Source organism: Podarcis tiliguerta (genome assembly GCF_965153285.1).
Source record: "Podarcis tiliguerta genome assembly, chromosome: 5".
NCBI lineage: Eukaryota > Metazoa > Chordata > Lepidosauria > Squamata > Lacertidae > Podarcis > Podarcis tiliguerta.
This window is the reverse complement of record NC_139538.1, coordinates 61,988,551-62,011,415: the sequence shown is the minus strand read 5'-3', so window position 1 is coordinate 62,011,415 and position 22,865 is coordinate 61,988,551. Positions and strand designations below refer to the sequence as shown.

General features: G+C 42.3%; 1 protein-coding gene across 6 annotated transcripts in view; it reads right to left on the bottom strand.

Moving 5' to 3' along the window:
* Window positions 1-6,108: 6,108 nt before the first annotated feature.
* LGI1 (leucine rich glioma inactivated 1) overlaps window positions 6,109-22,865 on the bottom strand; it is a 30,863-nt gene continuing 14,106 nt past the window's right edge. For 3 of the 6 annotated variants that reach the window (XM_083443629.1, XM_083443628.1, XM_083443627.1), the window contains exons 3-9: window positions 20,712-20,783; window positions 13,931-14,002; window positions 13,761-13,832; window positions 10,611-10,682; window positions 8,955-9,124; window positions 7,711-7,875; window positions 6,109-7,609 (exon numbers count right to left, since the gene is read on the bottom strand). In XM_083443629.1, the coding sequence (XP_083299755.1) occupies window positions 6,792-7,609; window positions 7,711-7,875; window positions 8,955-9,124; window positions 10,611-10,682; window positions 13,761-13,832; window positions 13,931-14,002; window positions 20,712-20,783 (1,441 nt within the window). In that variant the 3' untranslated portion in view covers window positions 6,109-6,791. Of the gene's footprint in view, window positions 7,610-7,710; window positions 7,876-8,954; window positions 9,125-10,610; window positions 10,683-13,760; window positions 13,833-13,930; window positions 14,003-20,711; window positions 20,784-21,118; window positions 21,946-22,865 lie in introns of those variants that run through there. The other 3 variants (XM_083443626.1, XM_083443630.1, XM_083443631.1) reach the window with 3 other exon arrangements.

The window sequence follows — 22,865 nt, the reverse complement described above, 5'->3', positions numbered from 1 at the left end:
AGATATTCTACCCATCCTCCCCATAAAAAATGGCTTGCAGAGTAATCTGACACTGGGAATTGTATGTAAGACTAGATGGACCATTCGTTGGGAGACTGATATGGAGAGAGGAGACCTTGCTTAACATCATCTATTTGAGCTTAGGAACTTTCTGACTCATCATAGCTCATGGCTGGGAAGCCACTATCCACTGGCGGAGGAAGAGGAGTGCGGGGGGAGTGCATCGCCCCTGGCAGCGCGATCCTGGTAGGGTGCCATTGTGGCTGTCCCCCTGCCCATGCTGCACACCATGCCCCTGCAGGCGGCGCACCCCACCCCTGGGACACGCGCCAGCCCTGCCCCCACCTACTCTCCGCCCCCCCGGTGCCGGAGCATGAAGCTCCACCACTGTCACTATCCCTTAACTACAAATTGATGCAAATGTATTGAATATCTCCAGAAAAAGTTGAATGGAGTTCTGTGTTTAATCTCTCCTATCCTGTGAAAAATTCATTTCTTAAATACACTGATATCAAATTATTTGGAACAGATGGGTAAAATCTTAGCTCCTTCATGGGAGTAAACAAAGGCATGTAGAATTCACTAACCTTATGCACACATATCATTTAAAAATTAATACAGCAATAGATAAGAGAGCTATGGGTATATGATAAAATTCCATCAATAGGACTATTATGGCTAAGACATTAAAGTGAGGCATATCAAAGTGAAGTTGCTACATTAAAAAAAATTGATCTGTAGTTTGCATCCATTAATAACTTTCTGCATTGCTTATCATTTCAGGAACATTTGGTCCTAGCATGTGATCTGTCAATCAAAAGCAAAACCACCAGGGAGCACCAAAAAGCCATTACAGCTTCAAACATCAGTGTGGAAGCAAAAAAATAACATATACTGCACTAGCAGAAAAATCTGTTGTTGCTTCTCTTAAGTATTACTTTGGAGGAAATTATTAACATAATAATGATTAACCATGTTATATTTAACCACGATCCAGTCCATAAAAATAAGTGATGAATCTCCAGAGGCCTATGAAAGAATGTGGTTCAGTATCCATAATGAACAGTGAAATTATTATCTTTCTCAAAGTCAATGTAGAAAGCTGCCTATTCAACCTTTACTCTCCTGCACTTTAAAGATAGCTCACCTATCATGAATCCTGTGCTAAAAATATCCCATTCCTTGTGTTGCTCACTGAAAAGCTATCTCTATGTGGTACTTTCTGAACTGGGAATATCCGTAGAGATCTTTTAATGCTGAAAATTTCAGTTTGAATTTTGCACTATATCTGGAGATCACTGGAAATTCTCAGTGATAACACAATATCCCAATCTTTAGCTTCTGATTAAAACTCTTTGAGGCTGAGAAACCCCTTTGAAGATACAATTTGATGTCCAATTTATGTATGCATTCAAAACTGATCCCAAGAATCCCAGGAGCATGTTGAATCAGTAACCACAGTGGAACCCAGGAAATAGCAAGTGTGCAGAGAAAATTCTGGCCACAGCTGTGTCATTCCATTGCCCCTAAAATCCCTGTATATTTACTTCAGTGTTCAAAGGTAAAGGTAAAGGTAAAGGGACCCCTGACCATTAGGTCCAGTTGTGGCCGACTCTGGGGTTGCGGCGCTCATCTCGCTTTATTGGCCGAGGGAGCCGGCGTACAGCTTCTGGGTCATGTGGCCAGCATGACTAAGCCGCTTCTGGCGAACCAGAGCAGCGCATGGAAACACCGTTTACCTTCCCGCCGGAGTGGTACCTATTTATCAACTTGCAATTTGTCATGCTTTCGAACTGCTAGGTTGGCAGAAGCTGGGACAGAGCAACGGGAGCTCACCCCATCGCGGGGATTCGAACCGCTGACCTTCTGATCGGCAAGTCCTAGGCTCTGTGGTTTAACCCACAGTGCCACCGTAGCATCCAACTAAATAGTGCAAGGACTTTTGGCATTTCCCCTCCCTCTCCTCTCACTGCAGCCCTCCCGTGTCCCCCTACATATGTTCTGGGATTTCCAACCCTCACAAGGTCCCATTAAACCCTTCAGCCTTGTGCAAGATCTCACAAGGGGCTACTATAAGTAGGGAAGCAGAAGCTCCACCCCCACTTAACCATTCTGGAACCCCTGTGTTGCCAAAGGGACCCGATTTACAGAACACGTGGAGCGGCAGCTACTGGAGGGAAAGTCAGCCAGAAATCAGTCATCTAGAGGAAATGCTGTCTATCATGGCTATGATCCAGCTGTAAGGATAGGGACGCTGATTTTTGGCCTCATGGTTTTCTAAAAAACCACAGGGAAGGCTCCACAACCAATCAAGGGTCAGAACAGAAAAGTTAGAATGATATTCTTCTTTTGTTTCCTAAATTTCCTGCATTTATCTCTGCATCTTCATTTGTGTGCTCTAACAATAAACATTTCTGGGAGCGGGGTGAGTTAAAGACTCATATGACTATAAGCTCAAATATAACTGCACGTCTAGGTGCTTGTATGATGTTACTCTTAATGGTGCTGAGATGACAACATCCAAAGAAACTGGTGGTAACTGGCCATTTGTAGCAACTAGTTATTTCAGACTTTTTTAGTCTAGAAGACCCTTCAAGAATCTGCCCCAAAAGGAGGTGCTGAATTCTTTTTTAGGTGATGGGATTAATGACATTGCTGCCTGTTGAAAAACAAAGCACAGTCTTGAGGTGGCAAAATCATTCTGTTGCATTGTATTTCCCCCAACAGATACACTTAAACAGTGAGCAAGGGTGTGATTCTGTACCCACTTACCAAGGAGTAAGCCCCACTGAACTTAGTGGGAGTGACTTCCTAATAGATGTGCATAGTATTATACTGAATCCATCTGTGGCTGTGTGCAAAGCAATACCCTTGCTGGTTCTTAATTCTTTTTTTTTGAAACTGCAGCCATTAAGCAAGTGTATACTTGTAAATTGACATCCAAGAGTCTCCATTTTAAAACCAGGATTTGGTGTTGTGTGTCCTGTGTCTGCTTTCTGATTTTCTCATGACTTAAACACAGCAGGGAGAGGGGGGAGGGAGGGAGGGGAAAGAGCTCTAGGAGACCCTGTAATGTCTGCCATGTTATTCCAGGAACTATTCGCCTGAGAATATGTTTGCATCTATACCGTGCCAGGAATTTGGAGGGCTGTCTTTGAAGCACAGTTCTGTGAAAAGAACTGTCGCAGTGACAGCACTGTGGGACAAAACATCTGATAACTGTTTAGCGAGTGGCTCATGCTGCATTCCTGCTAATTAGCAAGGTGACAGGTTTTCTTCTCCAGAACTGTCGCTCTGCTTTAATTCAGGGTGCATCAGACACTCCCAACTGTAGCTGGCATATTGTCAAGTTCAGTCCTTCTCGGTACATGACCGGGGACATTTCATTTCATGTTAGATTTATGATTTCTCTTTCTCTCTGTTGAAAGAAGAGTTGCATCCTCAGCATCTTGATTAAAGACTGTGCTAACTAGCCACGTAAACTGGGCAAATAGGAACGGCATCTCAGGATATCCCAAAATAGCATCCCAGTATATTCTGAAATAGTATCACTGAGTGCTGCTGTTGGAAGGAAGGGCAGTTTATATTGGGTTGCCAGACCTTAGGCAGTGGCGTAGCGTGGGGGGTGCAGGGGGGGCCAGCCGCACCGGGCGCAACATCTGGGGGCGCGCGCTCACACTCACAGCTCTCTGCCCCTACCTGGCTCACTCACTCTCTCTCACTGCAGTGCTGGCTGTGCGAGTCTGATCCGAGCCGCCGGGTCGCCACCCACTGTGGAGGGGAGGGTGCCAGGCGTGCGGTGCGGTGCGGAGAGAGAGGGAGGGACTATCTGGGGGAGGGACAGTGCAGCGGGGGGGGGGCGCAAATTACTTGCCTTGCCCCGGGTGCTGACAACCCACGCTACGCCACTGACCTTAGGGGCTGACCCAAAGTCTCCAGGGTTGCCTGGCTCCCTCCAGGTAGCAAAGGGAAGTCTTGAATCTCCAGGTGTGTGAGAATGCCTTTATTTATTTATTTTTTTAATTTAAGACATTTCTGCATGCAGCTTGCACATTTCAGCCTGGCAGGAGCTGGCTGCAAATTATTGCATATACTTTTTTTTGCTGGTGGTGGGAACTGCCCTTCTCTGCTGTCCCAGTTAACCTCCATCTCCAGGGTTCAATAGAGGGAGAGAGCACAGAGGAAGAAAGATCAGGGCCCACTCCTATGACATCACCAGGGGCTGTCCCTAAGTCTCAGGTTTAGGCCGAGAAATTTCAGGGTCTGCAATGCCCCTGACCTGGCAATCCTATGATTATGACAGCGGGACTTGCCTCTGTATAAACACTGCATATTTTTCATTAAAATGAAAAACCTTAGAAATACGGATTAATGATAAATATTTAACTAGTAATTTACCAAGAAGTTCTGTGCAAAAGTAATATTTGCTTGAGCTCCACCCACAGTAACTCGAGCTCCACCCATAGTATGGATATGTAAGGAATTATTGGAAGCAAAAAGAGCACAATTCAACAGGATTTTTTTCCCTATGTAAGTCATGGAAAGTGGGGTGCCACACACTCATTTCCTCCATTTTTATGGAGCTGTGTTGTACCCAAAGATATCCAAATTTAGAGTTTGGGAGCTATGCACTTCAAGTGGCTAGAAAAGTCCAACAGTGTCATAACATAGGTCCAGGTTCATTTCCAGCTACTTCACAAGTCAATGGCAGTTGTTCTTTGCAGCCCTCCACAAGTTGCAAGGAAGTTCAGGCAGGGGAAAGCGAGGACTTGTGAAGCATAAATCCTTGCAATGCTCCACACTAGGGTCTGGGGAGTTCACTGCATCCACAGTACCATGAAATCCTGTGTCTGCCAACTTGAAAGGCAGATTGGGAACAACCTGGAAGTGTGTCCCTGCCTTGGACGAGCCTCTGTTACCAGCGTGATTTGTGGTTGGCTCCTCCTTAATCTGGACAATTGGCTTTAATCAAGAAGCGCTCCTGGACTGACATCTACTAATGGGCTGCAATCAATCAGCTGCCAAAAGGACTGGGCTTGGCTCTCTGAATGTATTTGAATGTTTTTCTGAAGCTTGAGAACCCCTACAACAGCCGGGAAAGGAAGGGGGAGGACAAGGTGCTTTGTGCTTTCTTACGGTTTTCAAAAGGTCTTTCCTTTTCTTGACCTCCCCTGCATAATGAAAGAGACGTGTGTAGCCACTGCTTTGTTATTCTGTCTGATACTTGGAAAAAGAGGGGGGGAGTTGATTTATGCTAAGGAATTTAATAAGGTTTTGGTATGCCCTCCTCCCTCAGTTGAGGCTGAATGGACTTTATCTGCAACTATTTCTGGACTGGAGTGTTGTCAGAGGAATGTGTGTGTGGGGGGGGAATGAACTGCAGCCGAACAGATGTGGTAAAGAGACTGAATTTGAGGAAAGATCTTGCTCTTAACTGTGTGCCGAGAAAGAACTCCAGAGCGGAATTTAATGGCAGAGCCTGGATGTACACCCTGTGAGTTAGTAATGGCTGTGGCCCATACGCTAGTCTATAAACTGCGGAAGGAATGGGATGTGACTTTGTACCATCCAGATAAACACTGCAAAGAACTGAACAATGGAAGATAGTAATGAACTCTCCCAGCACACCAGGTCTGGAACGAAAATGTATATGAAGGACTACACAAGTGAGCTGGATTTTATATTTGTAAGATGTAGCAGAGATGCTGTTTGTAAGGGGGGAAAGCAGTCAGCTGGAAGAATGGTTTAATGGCAAGCGAAGGATGACAACTGGACACTAAATAAGAAATGATGCATCTGTGGGAAGAAATGATTGACATATGTTTGAAACAGAAGCGGGAAACCCAGTTTTAAGAAATTATATTAAAATAATGTAATTAGACTTGATTTGCATAATTTTGAAAAATAATAAAAATAATTATAAAAAAAAGAAAACAGCTCTTCAAACTTAAAAATAATAATAATAAACCCACATAGGTCCAGGTCCAGTGTTACATTTGCGGCATCCTCACAGTGGACCTCAATGTCCCTAGGAAACTGCTGAATTGTTGCAAAAGTACATTAAAAAATGACATAATTCTGAAATAAAATACCATTTGGAATATGAAAGAAAATGTAAACGTTTTATTTGGCAGTTTTCAAATAGGTGAAGAATGGAAAATTACATCTTATTGGATCCCCTGCCCCCCCCCCCCAAGATAGATGGAGTTTCACTACATATTTACAGAGCACTGGATCCAGACTACCTGCATACACACAATATATTTTAAGGACCCCCACCCCCGGGCAAAGAATCTTGTGAGCTGTAGTTTGTTAAGGATGCTGGGAATTGTAGCTCTGTGAAAGATAAACTGCAGTTCCCAGGATTCTTGGGCGAGGGGAATGTGCTTTAAATGTGCTCTAAATGTATGGTGTATATGCAGCCTTAGTCATGTTTAGACTAGACCCACTGGAATCAGTGGGACTTGAGTTACTCATCGCTGTACTATGTACCATTGATATCAACGGGTCTACTTTAAGCATGACTACATTTGGATCCAAGCCATTGTGACTGCAAAGAATAATTAATGATTTAATTTGTCTTTTCTTAAAAAAAAAAAAAGCAATTCCCAACAGCACTAGACGTGACATTTACGGATGAAGATACTTGTAGTATTTGATTCTAGCAATCTGATCCGTTAAAGGCATTCCGCAGACTGGAAGTAAAGAGAATCATCATCATGCATTTAGTTCATTAGGTCCTTGTTATCATTGGAGGAAGCCTCACAACAGATTCCAAAAATCTCTGTGTGTCACGCACTTAGGTCCACTATGATATGCTTATAAATCACTGTATTCCCTTTAAAGCTTGAGGCAAAGAGAAAATCTTGCTTGTCGACAAAAACGTGTGTGAAAGATCTTGGAGCTTGTATATTTAATTCCTGAAACTTCACAAATTTGGCCTTTCCTGCCTCCCAGAAATAGACTTGAGTAAATGAATAATCACTTCCAAGAATAGCATATTGATAATTCTTTATCTGAAGAGGCTGGAATACCATTGACCCTCTTGACGGCATCCTTTGTAAATCCAGAAATTTTGAACCTCCCCATTTCATTACTTTGGAATCGCCAATGAATCTTGTTAGACAAACGTAAATGTCATCTTTCACAGTGAAGTGCTTTACGGCATAAACATCCTCCATATCTGGAATGTCAACAGGGTCAACAAATTTGTTTGTTCCTTTGTTCCACTGATAGATGACAGGGTGCTGAGAACTACTGGACAGGATCAAGTGAGGTTTGCCAGCTATTTCAAGGTACTCCACATCAGTATCTCTATACCACTCATGCAAAGACTGGTCAGAATAAAATCCGATTCCATTCCATTTGTAAACAGTGGTGATTCCAGCTTTTGAACTGTCTGCAATTGCAAAATACCATTCTTTTGCCATCGTGAATATTTCAATGTCATTAGGCTTTCTGATTTTGAGAATCTCAATATCCTGAATTTTAGTGAATTTATTTGCATTAACGTCTCTTTTGTATATATGGGAGCCGCCGAAGAGTTGGGCAACTATGATGTACAGGTTTCTCTCGACAATGACAGGCTTGCATACAACCACTGACGTCCCTGGATAAAAAAAGTATAAAAGAGATAAAAGACTGCTTCATCATCAACTGGCATTTAGATCAGGTAGCAACACAATGTCTGTGGAGACAAATCATTCATACCTGTAATGTTGTCAAAATTTCTAAAAGTCCCTTCCACGTGGTCCCATTGAAGGAAGATACACTTTCCAGTAAAAGGCTGGGCAATGACAACAAATTCATCATTCTCAAACGAGAATGTGTCCACCGATAGTGACTGATAAGGCAGCTTCCGAAAAACAACAAATTCTGCAAAAAAGGCACACCAAAAGGAGACATGCTCATTTATTATTCTTATTCTTATTCTTATTCTTATTATTATTATTAATGGTTTCCAGACATAGGTGCCGGCTCTCTGGGGCCCTGGGTGCTCAGGCACCCACAAAATTCTCCATGAAGGGGCTGGGCACCAACAAATTTTCATGCCACGCCACAGCCCCAAGCACCCACAGTCACAGGGCCAAGCTGGCACTTCTGTTCCCAGACAGTGGTTACTTTCTAAAGCCCCTTATTTCTGTTAACCTGGGCAAAGTACATAACGCAGGAAGTTTCAACGCTGTTACTCAGTTCTTTATGGAATGAATGGTTGTTGAGTGGAAGCAAAGCTTCATGGGTGTTTGGTTGTTGTTGTTTTAAAAAAGCTCAAGAACTGAAGAATTACCAGAGCAATCCAAAGTATCACCTGGGAGGAGCTGGGTGGGGGCAGTTAACACACAGTCTGGTGGACAAGGTGTCACGCCGGCAGAAAACCTGCATGCTAGCAGAACCATGTCCACATGCCAGTAGGCAGCTCAGCAGGCATGTGATATGTCCACCAACATATGGCCCAAAATGAGGTGTTCTAAAGGCAGGGGAATGGGTACGGGGAGGGAAGGAATCATTCTAACTACAGTGGTACCTTGGTTCCCGAACAGCGTAGTTGTTGAATAAATCTGCTCCCAAACACCGCAAACCTGGAAGTAGGTGTTCCGGTTTGCAAACATTTTTCAGAAGCCAAAGGTCTGACATGGCTTCCCTGACTTCTGCTTGAGTATAGGAAGCTCCTGCAGCCAATTGGAAGTCGCCCCTTGGTTTTCGAATGGTTTCTAGAGTCGAACGGACTCCTGGAGCGGATTAAGTTTGAGAACTGGGGTACCACTGTACATCCAATTCCCTATTAGGTGCTAAGCATGCCCCAGAATCTAAAGGTGAGGGTGGAAGAGGGTTAGTAGAGCTGGGACACATGTCCCATGGGATGTGCCATACATCCCCATTCCATAGCATATGGAGAGCTTGACTTGTAAAATATGCCATCAATGCAGTAAACGGAAGGCAGTTAGAACACTCACCTGTAATAATGCAATCAAATTCATTGGGAGAGAGGCTGTTGATTTTTCGCTTCTTATATTCTGGAGGACTTTCACAATAAATGTCCTCTACTGTTGCATTTGTTCTGCTCACCCACGCAACCAACCACTTCAATTTGCAGTCACATTTGAATGCATTACCTCTAAGGTCCCTGTCAGGAGAAGAAAGGAGGGGCGGGGGTTGTAGGTGCAGTACAAGTGCTTTTGAAACATTAGTTTTCCATTTCTTACTAATCAATCAATCAATCAACACTTTATTGCGGTCGTAGAGCAGCATAAGGAGGGAGCATTTCTTACTTATTTGCAGATATGGTTGTAAGTGTGTTCAAATATTGCAACCCCCTTTTCATCCAGTTAAGTCTCACTGCTCTCAGTATGGGCTCTTGATGCTTTACTTTCCCATTTTATTCCACTCATAACTATTATTTTATTTAATCCGTAAAATTTATATACAGCTTGATTGCAAAAAAATCTTCAAAGTGGAATAAAAGAATTAGTTAAAAGAGTTAAAACATTCTCTGTTCTTGAAACCTGGGCAGGCTTATCTAAACAAAAATGCTTTTAGCAGGTGCCGGAAATAGTATAGTGAAGGCATCTGCTTGATATCAACAGGCAAGGAGTTTCAAAGTGTAGGTGCCACCACATTATAGATCCTAGTAAACGTAGCTTATACTCTGCAAGCACAGGGATGCTCCTGGCTGCCACTGAAAATGTCCTCCCCTCTCGAAGCCTCATCTCTACTGCAGGTATGCTCTCCACTAAAACACTGGTGATTATGCCCTCCTAATAGTGCAGCAATAAAACTGCCAGCACATTTGCAAAGCTAAGCAAGGTCTGGTATGGTTTCAAATTGGATGGGGTACAGTGTAAGCCAACCTCACAATGCCTAGGGCAGTAATGTCTCATACTGAATGTAACTGACGTGTAGAAAGGACTTTATTAACTGAAAACAGATGTTATATATGTACCTTTGTTAAACATGAAAATCTTTTAATAAAAATAAACTTTTTAAAAAATGGATGGAGGACTGCATGTTGGGATTCTGGCACTGCAGGGGTTTGGACTAGATGACCCTCAGGGTCCCTTCCAACTCTATATGATTTTATTATTCTCTGACAAGGGAGATTTGATGGCACACAATCTATCCCATTTTTCAACTTTCCCTGTATATAATCAGGGTGTTTTCGACTGTGTCTCAAATAGTCAACTTTCGCCTGTGGAATTACACAAACAATGTTAATACCCTTGACAGTGTTCCAATCACTGTCTTCATCTATTGGAAAGGTTTGGTTCAAAACAAAGTAATTTGCTTGCTATGCAGCCAATTGAACAATTAGGCAGCAGCCTCGTCCTTGCTGGTGCTTGCTGCGTTTCTATCTTGTTATACATTTTTGAAGCTTTAAAAAAATTGGTAGGTTGGAGAGATGTTTGGTAACAGGCAAAATATATCTCCTAATGGAACGAGTTGGTGCCTGAATGTAAATTGACAATGCAACTAGCAGCAATGGTTTTAATGCATCTGTCATACCACGCCCACCTAATGAGTGGCCAGACCTGTACTTATTCTGTAATAATTACTAGTGAGCATCGATCTCTTGTCTTTCAAATCATAGTGTTAAAATGAAGAAGCTTTCTTACACATTTGTTAAAGAATCCAAGCCTTTGAATATGTCTTTTGGGAGGGTTTGGAGATTATTGTTTGCAAGACTCCTGCAAAAGAAAATGTTTTATTCTTAGCACAAGATCATCCTTTCATTCATTTCTAATCTGTTTCATCAAATACGTCTATGGCAAACAATTAAGGAGTGCTATGCAAATGCCAATAAGTGTTTTTTCTTTAAAGGATTATTTGTCAGAGCAACTTATTTAACAGTTCTTTGTTAAAATATCATGTCTGCACTTCTGATTGCTCTCCAAAACATTTGTTGAATGTGAAGATTTCCCATGCCTTGTCAATATTTTGACAAACTCTGTGACTTTTTGCTTTCTTTTAATTGTTCTGAAGACTTTCAAAGATGCAAAGTTATTTTATTTATCTTATTTAATATATCCCACCCTTCAATTGAGAAACAACAACAACAGAAACCAAGCCAGGGTGACTTGCACAATATTAAGCAAAAACCATCAACAGCAAATGTCAAGAAAGAGTTTTCATCCCATGCATAAATACAAATTTCTGCCCCCTTTCTGCCCGCCAAGTGATATTCAACAAATCAAAGCTGCTACACGTTTTTAAAAAATCCATTTCTGTTGAAAACAAATTGTCTGAAGCATATTTAGTATTAAATGGCTCTCTGCTGTCAAGAAGCCGATTTATAATTATATTTTTAATAGCTGCTTGAATCATTATACTTCTATGTAAAAGTTCATTTGAATGAAAGTAGTGTGTCAGGAACTAAATTAATCAGCTGCTGTAATTTCACAGAACAGTTTAATAGGCATCATTATCACAAATTTATTTGCTGTGCTGTACAGGAATATAATGGCCCAGTTCAGACCCAATGCTAAACTATGGATTAGTGTTACATGCACAAACTGCATTGAGCCTCAAACTCATGTGCTTCCCCCTCCTCTCACAGGGCATTGAAGAAGAGATCAGAAATCTCTGTTTCTACTTTTAAATTAGCTAGAGTTACTCTTTATGTCTGAAATGAATGAAGATACTTGTTAAACTATGGTTTGTTTAATCTTGGCTTCTTTGAACACAACATAGTTTTAGTCAACGTAATAAAGAACCTCTTTTGGTGGAAGTGAAAGCTTCTGATCTCTTTGTTGTGACCATGCTGGAAAAGAAGGAAAGGAGGGGCCCAAGGATTCCACCCCCTGCTTAGTAGTTCATAGACAGGGGTGGAGAATATGTGGCCTTCCAGATGTTTTTCAACTACCATGTCCATTGTCCCAGCTGATTGGCTATGCTGGCTGGGGCTGATGAGAACTGAGGCCGACAACATCTGGAGGACCACAGGATTACTGATTACATCTATATACATTGTACTTGAACATGATATATCTGATAATATATTTATGGGATGAAGCAGGGATTGAACTGACCACAAGTCCTGTTCCATAATCAAATGTCATCCCACTGGAAATGTGATTCCCCCTTCCTCAATACTGTCTTTTTTGGATCTTTTAAAGATGATTTTTTTCCACTTGGACGTTTGACGTATTTTTTTAGCTTCTTGGACTGTGCCAATTAGTTTCATTGACCAATATGAGCCTAATTTTATGATTTTTACACACACACACACAGTATTATTATTGCTGGTTTTAAATCATACACTACCCTGTGATCACTGAATGTATGTGATGTAGTTATAAATTTAACAACTACAATAAAAATTTCATTTTATGATGGTATATATTGTTTTACTGTCCCATTTTCTGTGGGTTGTTTTTATGTACAACACTTAGAAATGTGAATAACTAAGCGGTATATAAGGTAAAGGTAAAGGTACCCCTGCCTGTACGGGCCAGTCTTGACAGACTCTAGGGTTGTGCGCCCATCTCACTCAAGAGGCCGGGGGCCAGCGCTGTCCGGAGACACTTCCGGGTCACGTGGCCAGCGTGACATTACTGCTCTGGCGAGCCAGAGCCGCACACGGAAACGCTGTTTACCTTCCCGCTAGTAAGCGGTCCCTATTTATCTACTTGCACCCGGGAGTGCTTTCGAACTGCTAGGTTGGCAGGCGCTGGGACCGAACAACGGGAGCGCACCCCGCCGCGGGGATTCGAACCGCCAACCTTTCGATTGGCAAGCCCTAGGCACTGAGGCTTTTCCCCACAGCGCCACCCGCGTCCCAAGCGGTATATAAATGTCTTAAATAAATAATATTGTTTTCATATCAAAATTTTCCATTATTTTATATTATTTATGCATGATTCAAATAAATAAGACTTTGAACTACATATGCCAGGGGTGGGGATGGGGATGGTAGTTCTAGTGCATTTCCATATTCTGAAAGTAACCTTATTTGGAGAAAGCATTTTTCACGTATAATTTACAGTATAGATAAATTTGGTTTCTGCTAATGGTGGTAATTTGACTGTGAAATATTGTTTTGTACTAGCACTTCTCCCTTTAGATTCGATCCAAAAGATATGAACCCCATGCACAACACTGACACCCCACGCTTGTTGATTTGCACAATTTTCATTTTAGGGTGAAGTTTTAGAAGTATTTCTGTGGCTAAGTTGCTGGTGGATGGAGAAGAAGAAAATGTGCTATTTTACTGTGTGTTATTCACTTTTCTCCAAATTGCAAACCATGAAGCATGCCAAGAGATTGATAGCTTCATTCATGTATGCAAAAGACCTTATGCATAAACTTTAATGCCTGGATCACACTGGCTGAGATCCAAAGAGTTACTTTAGGATTACCCAAGGATTTGGGCATACCCAGTGGAACTGTTTAATTTCCCCCACTGCATGGCACACCTCCACAATATCACAAATTGCTTTTGAACCTTCTTTAAATTTAAAATCTTGCCGTGAAGGGCAGTTCAGGGGGCGAAACAAAAGTCAAGCTCAAAGCTTCCTTGTATATGCAAAGCAGTTTCTTGATTCCTTGGATCCAAGCTGCAGATACTAACACTACTCACAGAACAGGGTTTGAATTATTAAATGATACATTAGCCAATTGCCTGTTTAATTGTATAATCAATTGATTAATGGCAAAACAGGTAATCAACCCCCGAAACCTTTAGCTGGTTAACATCTTGAAAAGAAATATGTCATTGATATAGTTCTGTAAAGATGGCAAGGAATAAAACAAACACTTTTACTTACAGGTGAATTAAAGATTTCAGTCCTCGGAAGGAAGTGTTCGAAAGAGACTTGATGTTGTTGTTCTCTATAAACCTGCAATGGGTAATAAAGGCAGCTTGGTCAAAGGAATCTCTCTATCTCAAGCACACAACCACTCTCAAGAAATCTTTCACATTATTTTTTCAACTCACAAATATTCTAGATGAGGAAGGCCCATGAAGGCATCACCGCTAATGACATCAAATGTATTTGCTGTAAATAACCTGTATAAAGAAATATAAAGCAAAAAATAACTAAACAGTGACATGCTGTTGGAACAGATGTTTAAAAGCCACCTTGCTGGTTCTTGGTTAAAGTTAAAGATGAGGAACCACAGATCTCAGGAGGCATATTCCATCACCTGCATAAGAACAACCCAAGGGAAATACTGTAATACAAAAGCAGACAATGCCCAGATCCTAAGCTGGAAAACTGACATGTTCATTAGAACCTTTGGGAAATAGGCTAATAGCAATCTATAAATGTGTGGCTATTTGAAATGATGGAGTTTCCCAATAGTTTCTCATTATTGCTCATTGTGCATTTGATATCATTACCTGTGCATTCAAAAATATACTGTGGCCTTGCTTGGAGTTTTGATTCTGGCACGTGAAGTCTGCATAAGTGGCCCCAATTCCAGAGCTTCATCTGTGCTCTCAGATGCACATGGGAGCTTTTGAATGGACAGGCTTTCCGATTTACTTGCCATATTCCTCAAAGAACAACATCTTCCCCGGGAAAATTATCACCCTGCTTGTCATATGTCCACTTTGGCAAAAGTCCACAGACTTATGGCAGCCCTAAGTAAGCTGCTATCCTATGCTTACTTTCCATAAAGGATGCCCTATTCAATGCCCTTTGCAATGAGGCCTACTTCTGAGTATTGCACTGTAAAATGAATGGAGAAACTCTTTCAGATCCACATATGTTTCTGAACCCACAAAGAATCAAGAGATCAGTGTGTAATTTAACTGTTTCTCAATGGTAAATATGGCTACTATGGTAAATATTTTTCATGTTATCTACAGCAGGGGTCCATGTGGCTGTGTAGGTGAGGCTTAATGAAATATCTCTGTTTATGCAAGCTTCCAGGTAGTTCCCCTCTTGCATGACAGTTCCATGTGGCTGTTCAGGGAGGCCCTCCAACTCTCTTGAAAGGCTTTTTAGGGGGCAGGACAGCATGGGAAAAGTTTCTTATATAAGCTGCCTTCCACTTGGGTAACCGTTAGAAGTGACTCAATGTACAGTTCAGTCTTTAAAACTGCAGCTTAAACATTGTTTTTATGCTTAACATACATTTAGCAATGTGATAAAATGCAAACATTAAATGACAGTATAATGTAATTTATGTAATTTAATGCAATGGAGCTTCAACATGCATAAAAGAATGTTTGAACTTAAAATTGATCTGTATTTACTAATTGTTTTTTTGTTTTTTTTGGAGAACACCTTGTCTGATATGATTGACATGGCATCTTCTACAGGACTTGGAGGAAGTGAAATGTGGCCCCATGTGCCAGTTGGGTGACCGACAGCACCTGAAAGCTTATACTACTTAGGACTGCCATATTTCAAGTAGTAGAATTCCTGACACCCCCAAAGTTGTTGAGCTTTTTTCAGGAAACCCCTAAAAACAAAAAACTACCCTCCACAGCATCTCCAAGAGGAAGATTATTAGATACTGGAACCCCCCCCCCCCAAATGAAAACAGCCAGGCCCTAATGCACCCCTTTCTCCAACATGCCCCCCACCTAACCTTCCTCTAAACTACACCTCCACAAACCTGCCCAGGCTTCCAACAGCCCTCAGAAACATGTAGTGAGGCACTGCCACCTTTCTCCCCCCGCAACCTCAAACATACCACAGCTGGTTTTGTCCCCCTTCCTCACAGTTTGTTGTCCTTGCTATCCAGGCCTATCCAGGTCTCATTTAAACACTTTCCTGCGGTACCGCGCTCCCCCCCCCCCCCCCGTTACCTGCTTGGCCCCCATCTCTGCCTTGACAGTGCTGCAGCTGGAATGGGATGGTGGCCCAGAGCAGCTGCAGGCCACCCCGGCAACACAAGGAGGTGCTGCCACCTTGTACCCCTTGAGCAAGGTGGCCTTGTTAGCAGCTCCCAAGTGCCCAGCTACAGACCCTCTCTCACTGCCTCCGCCACTGCGACGCCCATGGGACGCCCTGGTACAGGGTCCCCTTTTCAACAAATTACGAGCAGCTAGGCTGCTGCGTCACCTTACTCCCTCCCTTCCCCTCCCTCTGTCCCTCCTCTCCAGCCAAGGGAAGTGACCTCTTGTCACTTCCACTGCTACTAGGGTGCAGATTCCCCTGGAATATTTTTAAAAGGGGGGGGGACACAGAAAACTGAAAAAAAAACTCAGGTTGCCATACGTTCTGGAAATTCCGGAGTTCTCTTAACATTCAAAAAATCCCCCCTTTTAGACACCTGATTTCTGTACATGTCCAGAATTTTCCAGACATATGGCAAGTCTAATACTACTCCCCACCCTCCTCAGCAAAAATTATTCCAGGAAGAGGAAGGTGTCGTGGCCATAGGGGCCTCTGTTCCCAAGACTTGCAATGAATGAGTGTTTACTTTCAAGTAACTTCCCTCCCAGATAGGGATGAGAGAGAAATTTGATTCTGTGTGCATTTAAAGCTGAGTCTATAAAAATTCTCACTTTCTGAGGCAATATAAGAACTGAAACATAACCATCCTTCAAAATCCACACTCACTTGAATTTTGCAATGCAGTTCTCCAACCAATGTTTGAAAAAATGCATATATTAGGGCACAGAGCACATAAAAAACGACTATATTAGTGAAAGTAAAATGCAAAAGCATATTAAATTGGAATAAAATGTTTGCAAAAATGTGAACATTAGTTAAAAATGTGTTTATTAAGGGAAATTCATGCCAAAATGCTGAAGAATTTTCATGAGGATTTTTTAATTTAAAAAAATGCAAGCTGTTTCAGCACTGTAGAGAACTGAATTTAAGACTAGAAAAATGAGAAACTGAGCAAACCAAAACAGGCAGGTTCTTCTATCCCTACTTTGAGGTAGGATTTTGCCGTAACTGTAGTAGATTGGAGAAAGGCAAATCAACTACTAGTAGTCAACCGACAGCTACTAGCAACAATTCTTGCTGTCAAACCATGAGTATTTTAGAGACATTTACAGAATATCTGGGGGGCATGTTTTGTTTATTTGTTCTTTTTCCTATTTCTATACCTTTAAAACACATTCTTTCCCTCAAAGAATTCTGGGCACTGTAGTTAGTTAAGGGATGCTGGGAATTGTAACTTTGTTGAGTAAACTACAGTACCCAGAATTCTTTAAAGGAAAGAATATGCACAGCCTATCATTCAGGCACTGCAATCTCACACATGCAATCTGAATTGTGAAGCAGAGGCATGCTCCCTGGCCCCATGCCTTCTGCCTCATTGCTATGGCTAACTTTGTCAGCCACCATGGGTTGGGGTCAGAACTTCTGCAGTAGGGAGCCTTCTCTACTCAGGCAGGTTCATTGCATGGTCTAGAACACTGACCTTCCAGGGTTCTCAATCACACAGTGAGCCCCTACACAAGTCAAAAAGGGACCTCACTGAAGACATTCAGCCCTCTGTGTGTGAGAGGCAAAGAAGCCAGTGACAGGAGGGGCTATGGAGCACAGTCCCCCCCCCCACAACTGGATTTGCATGTGAGGAACACAGGAATAGGGCTCATGATTCAATAGATTAGATAGTAGGGGACATTCTGTATGGGGATTTGTATATCTTCTAGGCTCACAATGGGTCAAAATTATGTAACATGTATGACTAATTTCTATAATTCATTCTGACTGAGGAGTCCCACAGAAATAATCTACAGATGCTGGAGCAGAAAGAGCAAGATGAATAGACCTCTTGAGGGCAGTAGAACCAGAGGGGCAAGGAAATAAGTAAAAACAGAGGGAAATGTCCATTTTCCCATCTGGAATGATTTGTATGCCTATATCCTGAGAGTAATGAATGCCTGACTCAGTGCTTTTTTTCCATTTGGAAAGCCTTGCTGGGACTGAAAGTGCCCAAACCCTTCTATGGGTGCACTGGCTGGGCCTTCCCTTGTTTCCTGTTTGCTTCCAGGTTATTGGTATATTGGGGTGGCATTCAATCACATTCCAGCAAGTTCAGCTTGCGCAGTTAAAACTGTTTTGGACCTCTTGTGTGACAAGCCTGCCTCCCCCACAAAACTGGACTTTGCACAATAAGGAAAGTGATAAGGGAAAGCACCAGAAAGTGTGGGACAACACTAGCTTGATGCAACATCATCTAGCCTCCCAGCAAACCGATCAGGATCAATTATCAATAAACAGGTCCTTGCTCTGCATTGGAGACCACACCGAAAGGCCTCCTACATTTCATGAGCAGCTAATTGAGAAATGCAGAGTGGTGCAAGTGGAAGAGGAATGGGCTCAGTGAAGCTCCACTGTGCTCTAAGAAACTCCCTGAATCCTTGTCACCATTTCTGTCCTGAACATGTTGCAGGAGAAGCTGTGTTCTGCCTACCAGTTTAGCTTGACTGTAGTCAGGGCTCACTGTTTGGATCACGTTCTGGAGCGACCTGTTCTGTGGGGACCCTTCTGTGTTCACCCGTGGGTTGCGTGGGGTGATCTGTGCAGGGTTGGTATGCAGATGGTCTAATCTTACAATGGGAGGTTAGTTCTGACAATCTTTTAGAATCCTTCCAGCTCTATGTGTCCTTTGGGCCCTGTCAGGAGATCACAGAGCAAATGCTACTAAGCATGCAGATTGGCTGTCTATGTATGTTGCATTACGTACTTCCAGCACAGCCCTTGGCAGTGTGCTTCCTATCTTCCTGGCTATATCTTCTACATATTACTCGGGAAATGCATCCCACTTGGCAGACTTCAAGCTACAATCTCTGTAAGGTATCATGACATTTCTCTATACTGTTTACTATAGGATTTGAAAGCCACAATGTTGATGTTACCTGTAAAGGACCTAAACCTATTCTCTTTTGACCAGTGACCTGGCCTTCCAAAATAACTCCAACAGGTAACGGTCTAACTGAACAGAAATAATTTTAGTCAAGAAGACCTGTATGGCATAAGCTCTAGAAGAAGAAAAAATAGTTAAGATGAGAATTTATGTGGAGCTTGGCCTTCTCTGGTACACACCTGGTTCCCTCCCCAGCTGAAATTAGACGTGAAATAAACATTCTAAACTAGGTTGCGGTGTGGTGCCCAGAACAGTTTCTCCGGAATGCAAATATGCTCACTAGCCCAGAAAGGTTGGTGACTCCTAGAATCCTAGAACTGTAGAGTTGGAAGGGACCACGAGGGTCATCTCATCCAATCCCCTGCTATGCAGGAATCTTTTGCCCAACACGGGGCTCGAACCCATGGCCTTGAGATTAAGAGTCTTACAGTTATCTTGCATTGCTCTAGCACCACATTATTACAATGCACATACACCTGGAGCTGAAATCTGCGCTTCTAGGTTTGTAAGTGAGCTTCTGGACTCTTGGTGTTTCAAAAGCATGGAGTAGGTTTGTTTATCCTGAAATGTATATGCTGCTTTTCCACCTGCAAAAGGGCCTTCAGAGCAAGTGCACTGTGAGCCAAGGAAACGTGCCGCCTCGCTGAAAAGCCTGCTGAGATGGGCGACCTCGCATGTTCTTTGCACCACATAGCCGGATGGCAGTGCAGGTGGTGTCTCACAGCTAAATGGCAAACTCATGATGTGCCTTTCCCTTTATGGGCACACAAACGACCAAATACAAAAACCGTAACCGTCTCTTTCCCCCAGCACAGATGATGTGTGAATTTTGCCTCTCTCTCTTTTTTGTAATATGCTCTTACTCCAAAAAAGCTTGTGTGGGATAATGTGTACAGGGGCAACATAAAGGTTTCCATGGTAACTATATTTACTCATTTGTCCTGGATTCAAAACCTTACTCGCTGTGCGCATGCCTTCTTATCAGCTCCCTTGACAGTAGACAAGAACAGGAAGGGTCATAGCGTCAACTATCAGGGCATCAGCATTTGAACTGAATAGATGTAATGTTCCAACAGAAGGTAATGCTTAGTAGCCAAACAAAATGATGCCCTGGGCTGACTCATCTCGTTTATGCTACCATCATGTACACACACACACACACACACAAATTTTTTTTTAAATGAGAGAAGATTTCTCGACAGGTTTCTGAACCAAATCAGTCATATGTAAGGGCCATCCTTTATAGGTGTCTCTATTTCACACAAAGTATACATTCAAAACAGACATATTTCTGAGCTATCCCTACTGCACAAAACATCAACTGACTTCAGTTTTTCTCCAGGTCTCTGTTGTGATGGATAACAGGGGACAAATCCAGTCCCTACCTAAAGAAATATCTGTGGGAAATGCTAAACCTCTACTGAAGCAAACATTACGGGTTTTGCTTGCAGAATTGTCCCATTGAAATTCAGGTCTCGATTCTGAAAGCAGCCAGGCTATTTAGTCAGCAACAACTCTTAGACTTTAACATCCACCAGTACCAAATTTTAAAAGTGTGGGGAATTAATAATTACGACCCATTAGTATAGTCAGGCCTTTGAAGTACAATACATGTGATTTAGGAACGCAATGTGGGAACACAATTATAATCAGGCATCTAAATTTAGCCTAGCCAAATAATATTGCCAAGTAAGCACAATGAAGATAATAATGATAAAGATAACAGCAATTAACAAATATTAAAGAGGAAGATAAAGTTATATATATATATCCAACTAGGCATGACACACCTTTAATTACCCTTACTGGAATCGCTAGGGTGCATTTTGTTACATAACTGATCTGCACTATTTCTTATAGAACAAGTACTAAAGCCCCGTTACTTTAGATACACATGTTTCATAACAAGTAACAATGATATAAATCTTTCTCACAGAAGTTGCAGAGATGGTGAGAAGACAAAACTCCTTTCTGGGATTTTAGTAAAAGCCGATCTCACAAAGGAACTAGAAGGAAAAGAAAACAGACCTTATGTTAACGTGAGCTCCCGGAATAGTTATTTACCACTTCAAAGGACCATTTGTTGTCATCATCACTAGGATTTACATTATTTCCACAAAAAAGGGGAAATGGATGCTACAAGTTTCAGAAAAAGAAATAAATTGGATGTTCTAGCTGAATTCAGAGAGAACAACATTAAGCACATCCCCCCTCAACGCCCGGCTCCCGGGTTTTGAATGCTGTAGGTATTCACGACTGCAGACACCCCTCAGCCTGCACTGAAAACACCACACATGCTGGCTCAATTTTTAAACAGAAATTAAAAGAACCAAATGCTTACAGCCCTTACAGTGAGGTAACGTCAGGTGGAACGCTGCGCGGAATAGCTCTGGCATTTTCACATAAAGCATTATCTTTGGTACAAATACACCAAGCTGGACATGTTGTCTTCCCTGTCTTGCTCCCTTCAGTCAGCAACAGTACAGAGAAAAAGCATAGGAAAGAAGCAGTTCTTCTAAAGGGTTTGCTGGCATTTCCCATTCTTTTGATCCACTCTGGTTCCAGCCAGTTGAAAGAATGATATCCCAAAACATGAACAGGGTTTTTCCCCCCGCACCTTTTTATTCAGCCGTTGAATGTCTTTCTTGTTAAGACACAGCAATATATTTCTCTCTCTCTCTCTTTCTCCAGCTCTTTTCTGTCTCTTTCCCTCTGAATGTTTCCTCTCTCTCTTTCTCTTTTTGTAGCTGGAAAACCTGCAGCTGAGCTGTATGTTTCTTTCTATTCACTCAAGCAGCGTAGTGCTCTCAGAGAGGGAACCTGCGAGGTGCTGTGAAGGCAGGGAGGAGGAAAATCCAACCAGCTGTAGAAGCAGAAGAGGGCTTGCATCACCGCAAAGAAACACTGAGCACAACACAGCTTTAGGTTGCAAAGTGACGCAACTGAGAAAATACACGGCGCTCTCCCTTTCTCTCTCGTCTGAGGGGAGGCCCTCTTCTTGTTACCAAAAATAGCACAACATTATGCTTTGCTGGTGGGTGGGTGCGTGGGCGTGAGGTAGATTGTGTGTGTGTGAGTGTGTGTGGTGGGGAGATCGGTCATCATCTTTGACTGGATCCCTCCACCTGTGTAAAAATGTCCTTTGGGAATTGGGGCTCCCTTCCCTCATTTCTGCTTTGCATATGCCAAGTGACAGCAAAAAGAGGAAATTGAGTGACACGGTCCAAAGCCATCACAGCAAAAGGAACAGTTGTCTTATGGGTTTGCTTTTCTCGCACAAGCTCGGGTCACAGCTAGACAAACAGGCACACATGGAGCCTATTACCAAGAATGCCTACAACTGTCATTTGAGAAAGAAAATGCTCTTTTGCTCTCAGACAAAATCCTTTTTTAAACCTCCCTTGCATCTTTGTCTTGCTAATGTACAGCAGCCAGCCTTTGAAGCAAACCAATTTGCATACTATTTTGAAAACTTGTTTATTTGCTGCGGTAGGCTGTGTCATCCTTAGAAAGAGGCAAAGGAGTGGGGCTTAATCTATGTAAAGTCGCTGCCTCAGCATCTGTTTCTGAAGCCAAGGCTTCGCCCTAGCCTAGGACATCTGAATATATGCCAGTGCCCCTGAGCATGTTGGGTGTGCATTTGCTTAACCACTGAAGAAGGAGCCTTCAGCACTGGGGATTGGAGAGGTTTCTCAAGGATGTTTTATCCAAGGCTTGAGCTCTTGTCTTACTTTTACCAGGAATTAAGCACTGTGACGTTGGCTGCTTAAAACTTACATTTGCTACATCACAGTTTAAGAAAAGGCAATGTCCACCCCCCAATTAGGAGTAAGTTCTTATCTTCGCCATTATCCTATCATTGCTCTTATAAGTAGAAGATATTTAGAGCACTATTGGACTTTAGAACATTCTATGTGCAAGGAGCTGCAGATCAATAATAAATGTACTTAAACTTAACATCCCTTAATTTAAAATTCAAAACCAAAAAAGCAGAACATCAGTCCTTTGGAGATGGTTCTTTCCCTGGGCACTGCATCATTCATTAGAAGGATTTTTGATCTTTTGACACAGGGATCATTTTTACAGAT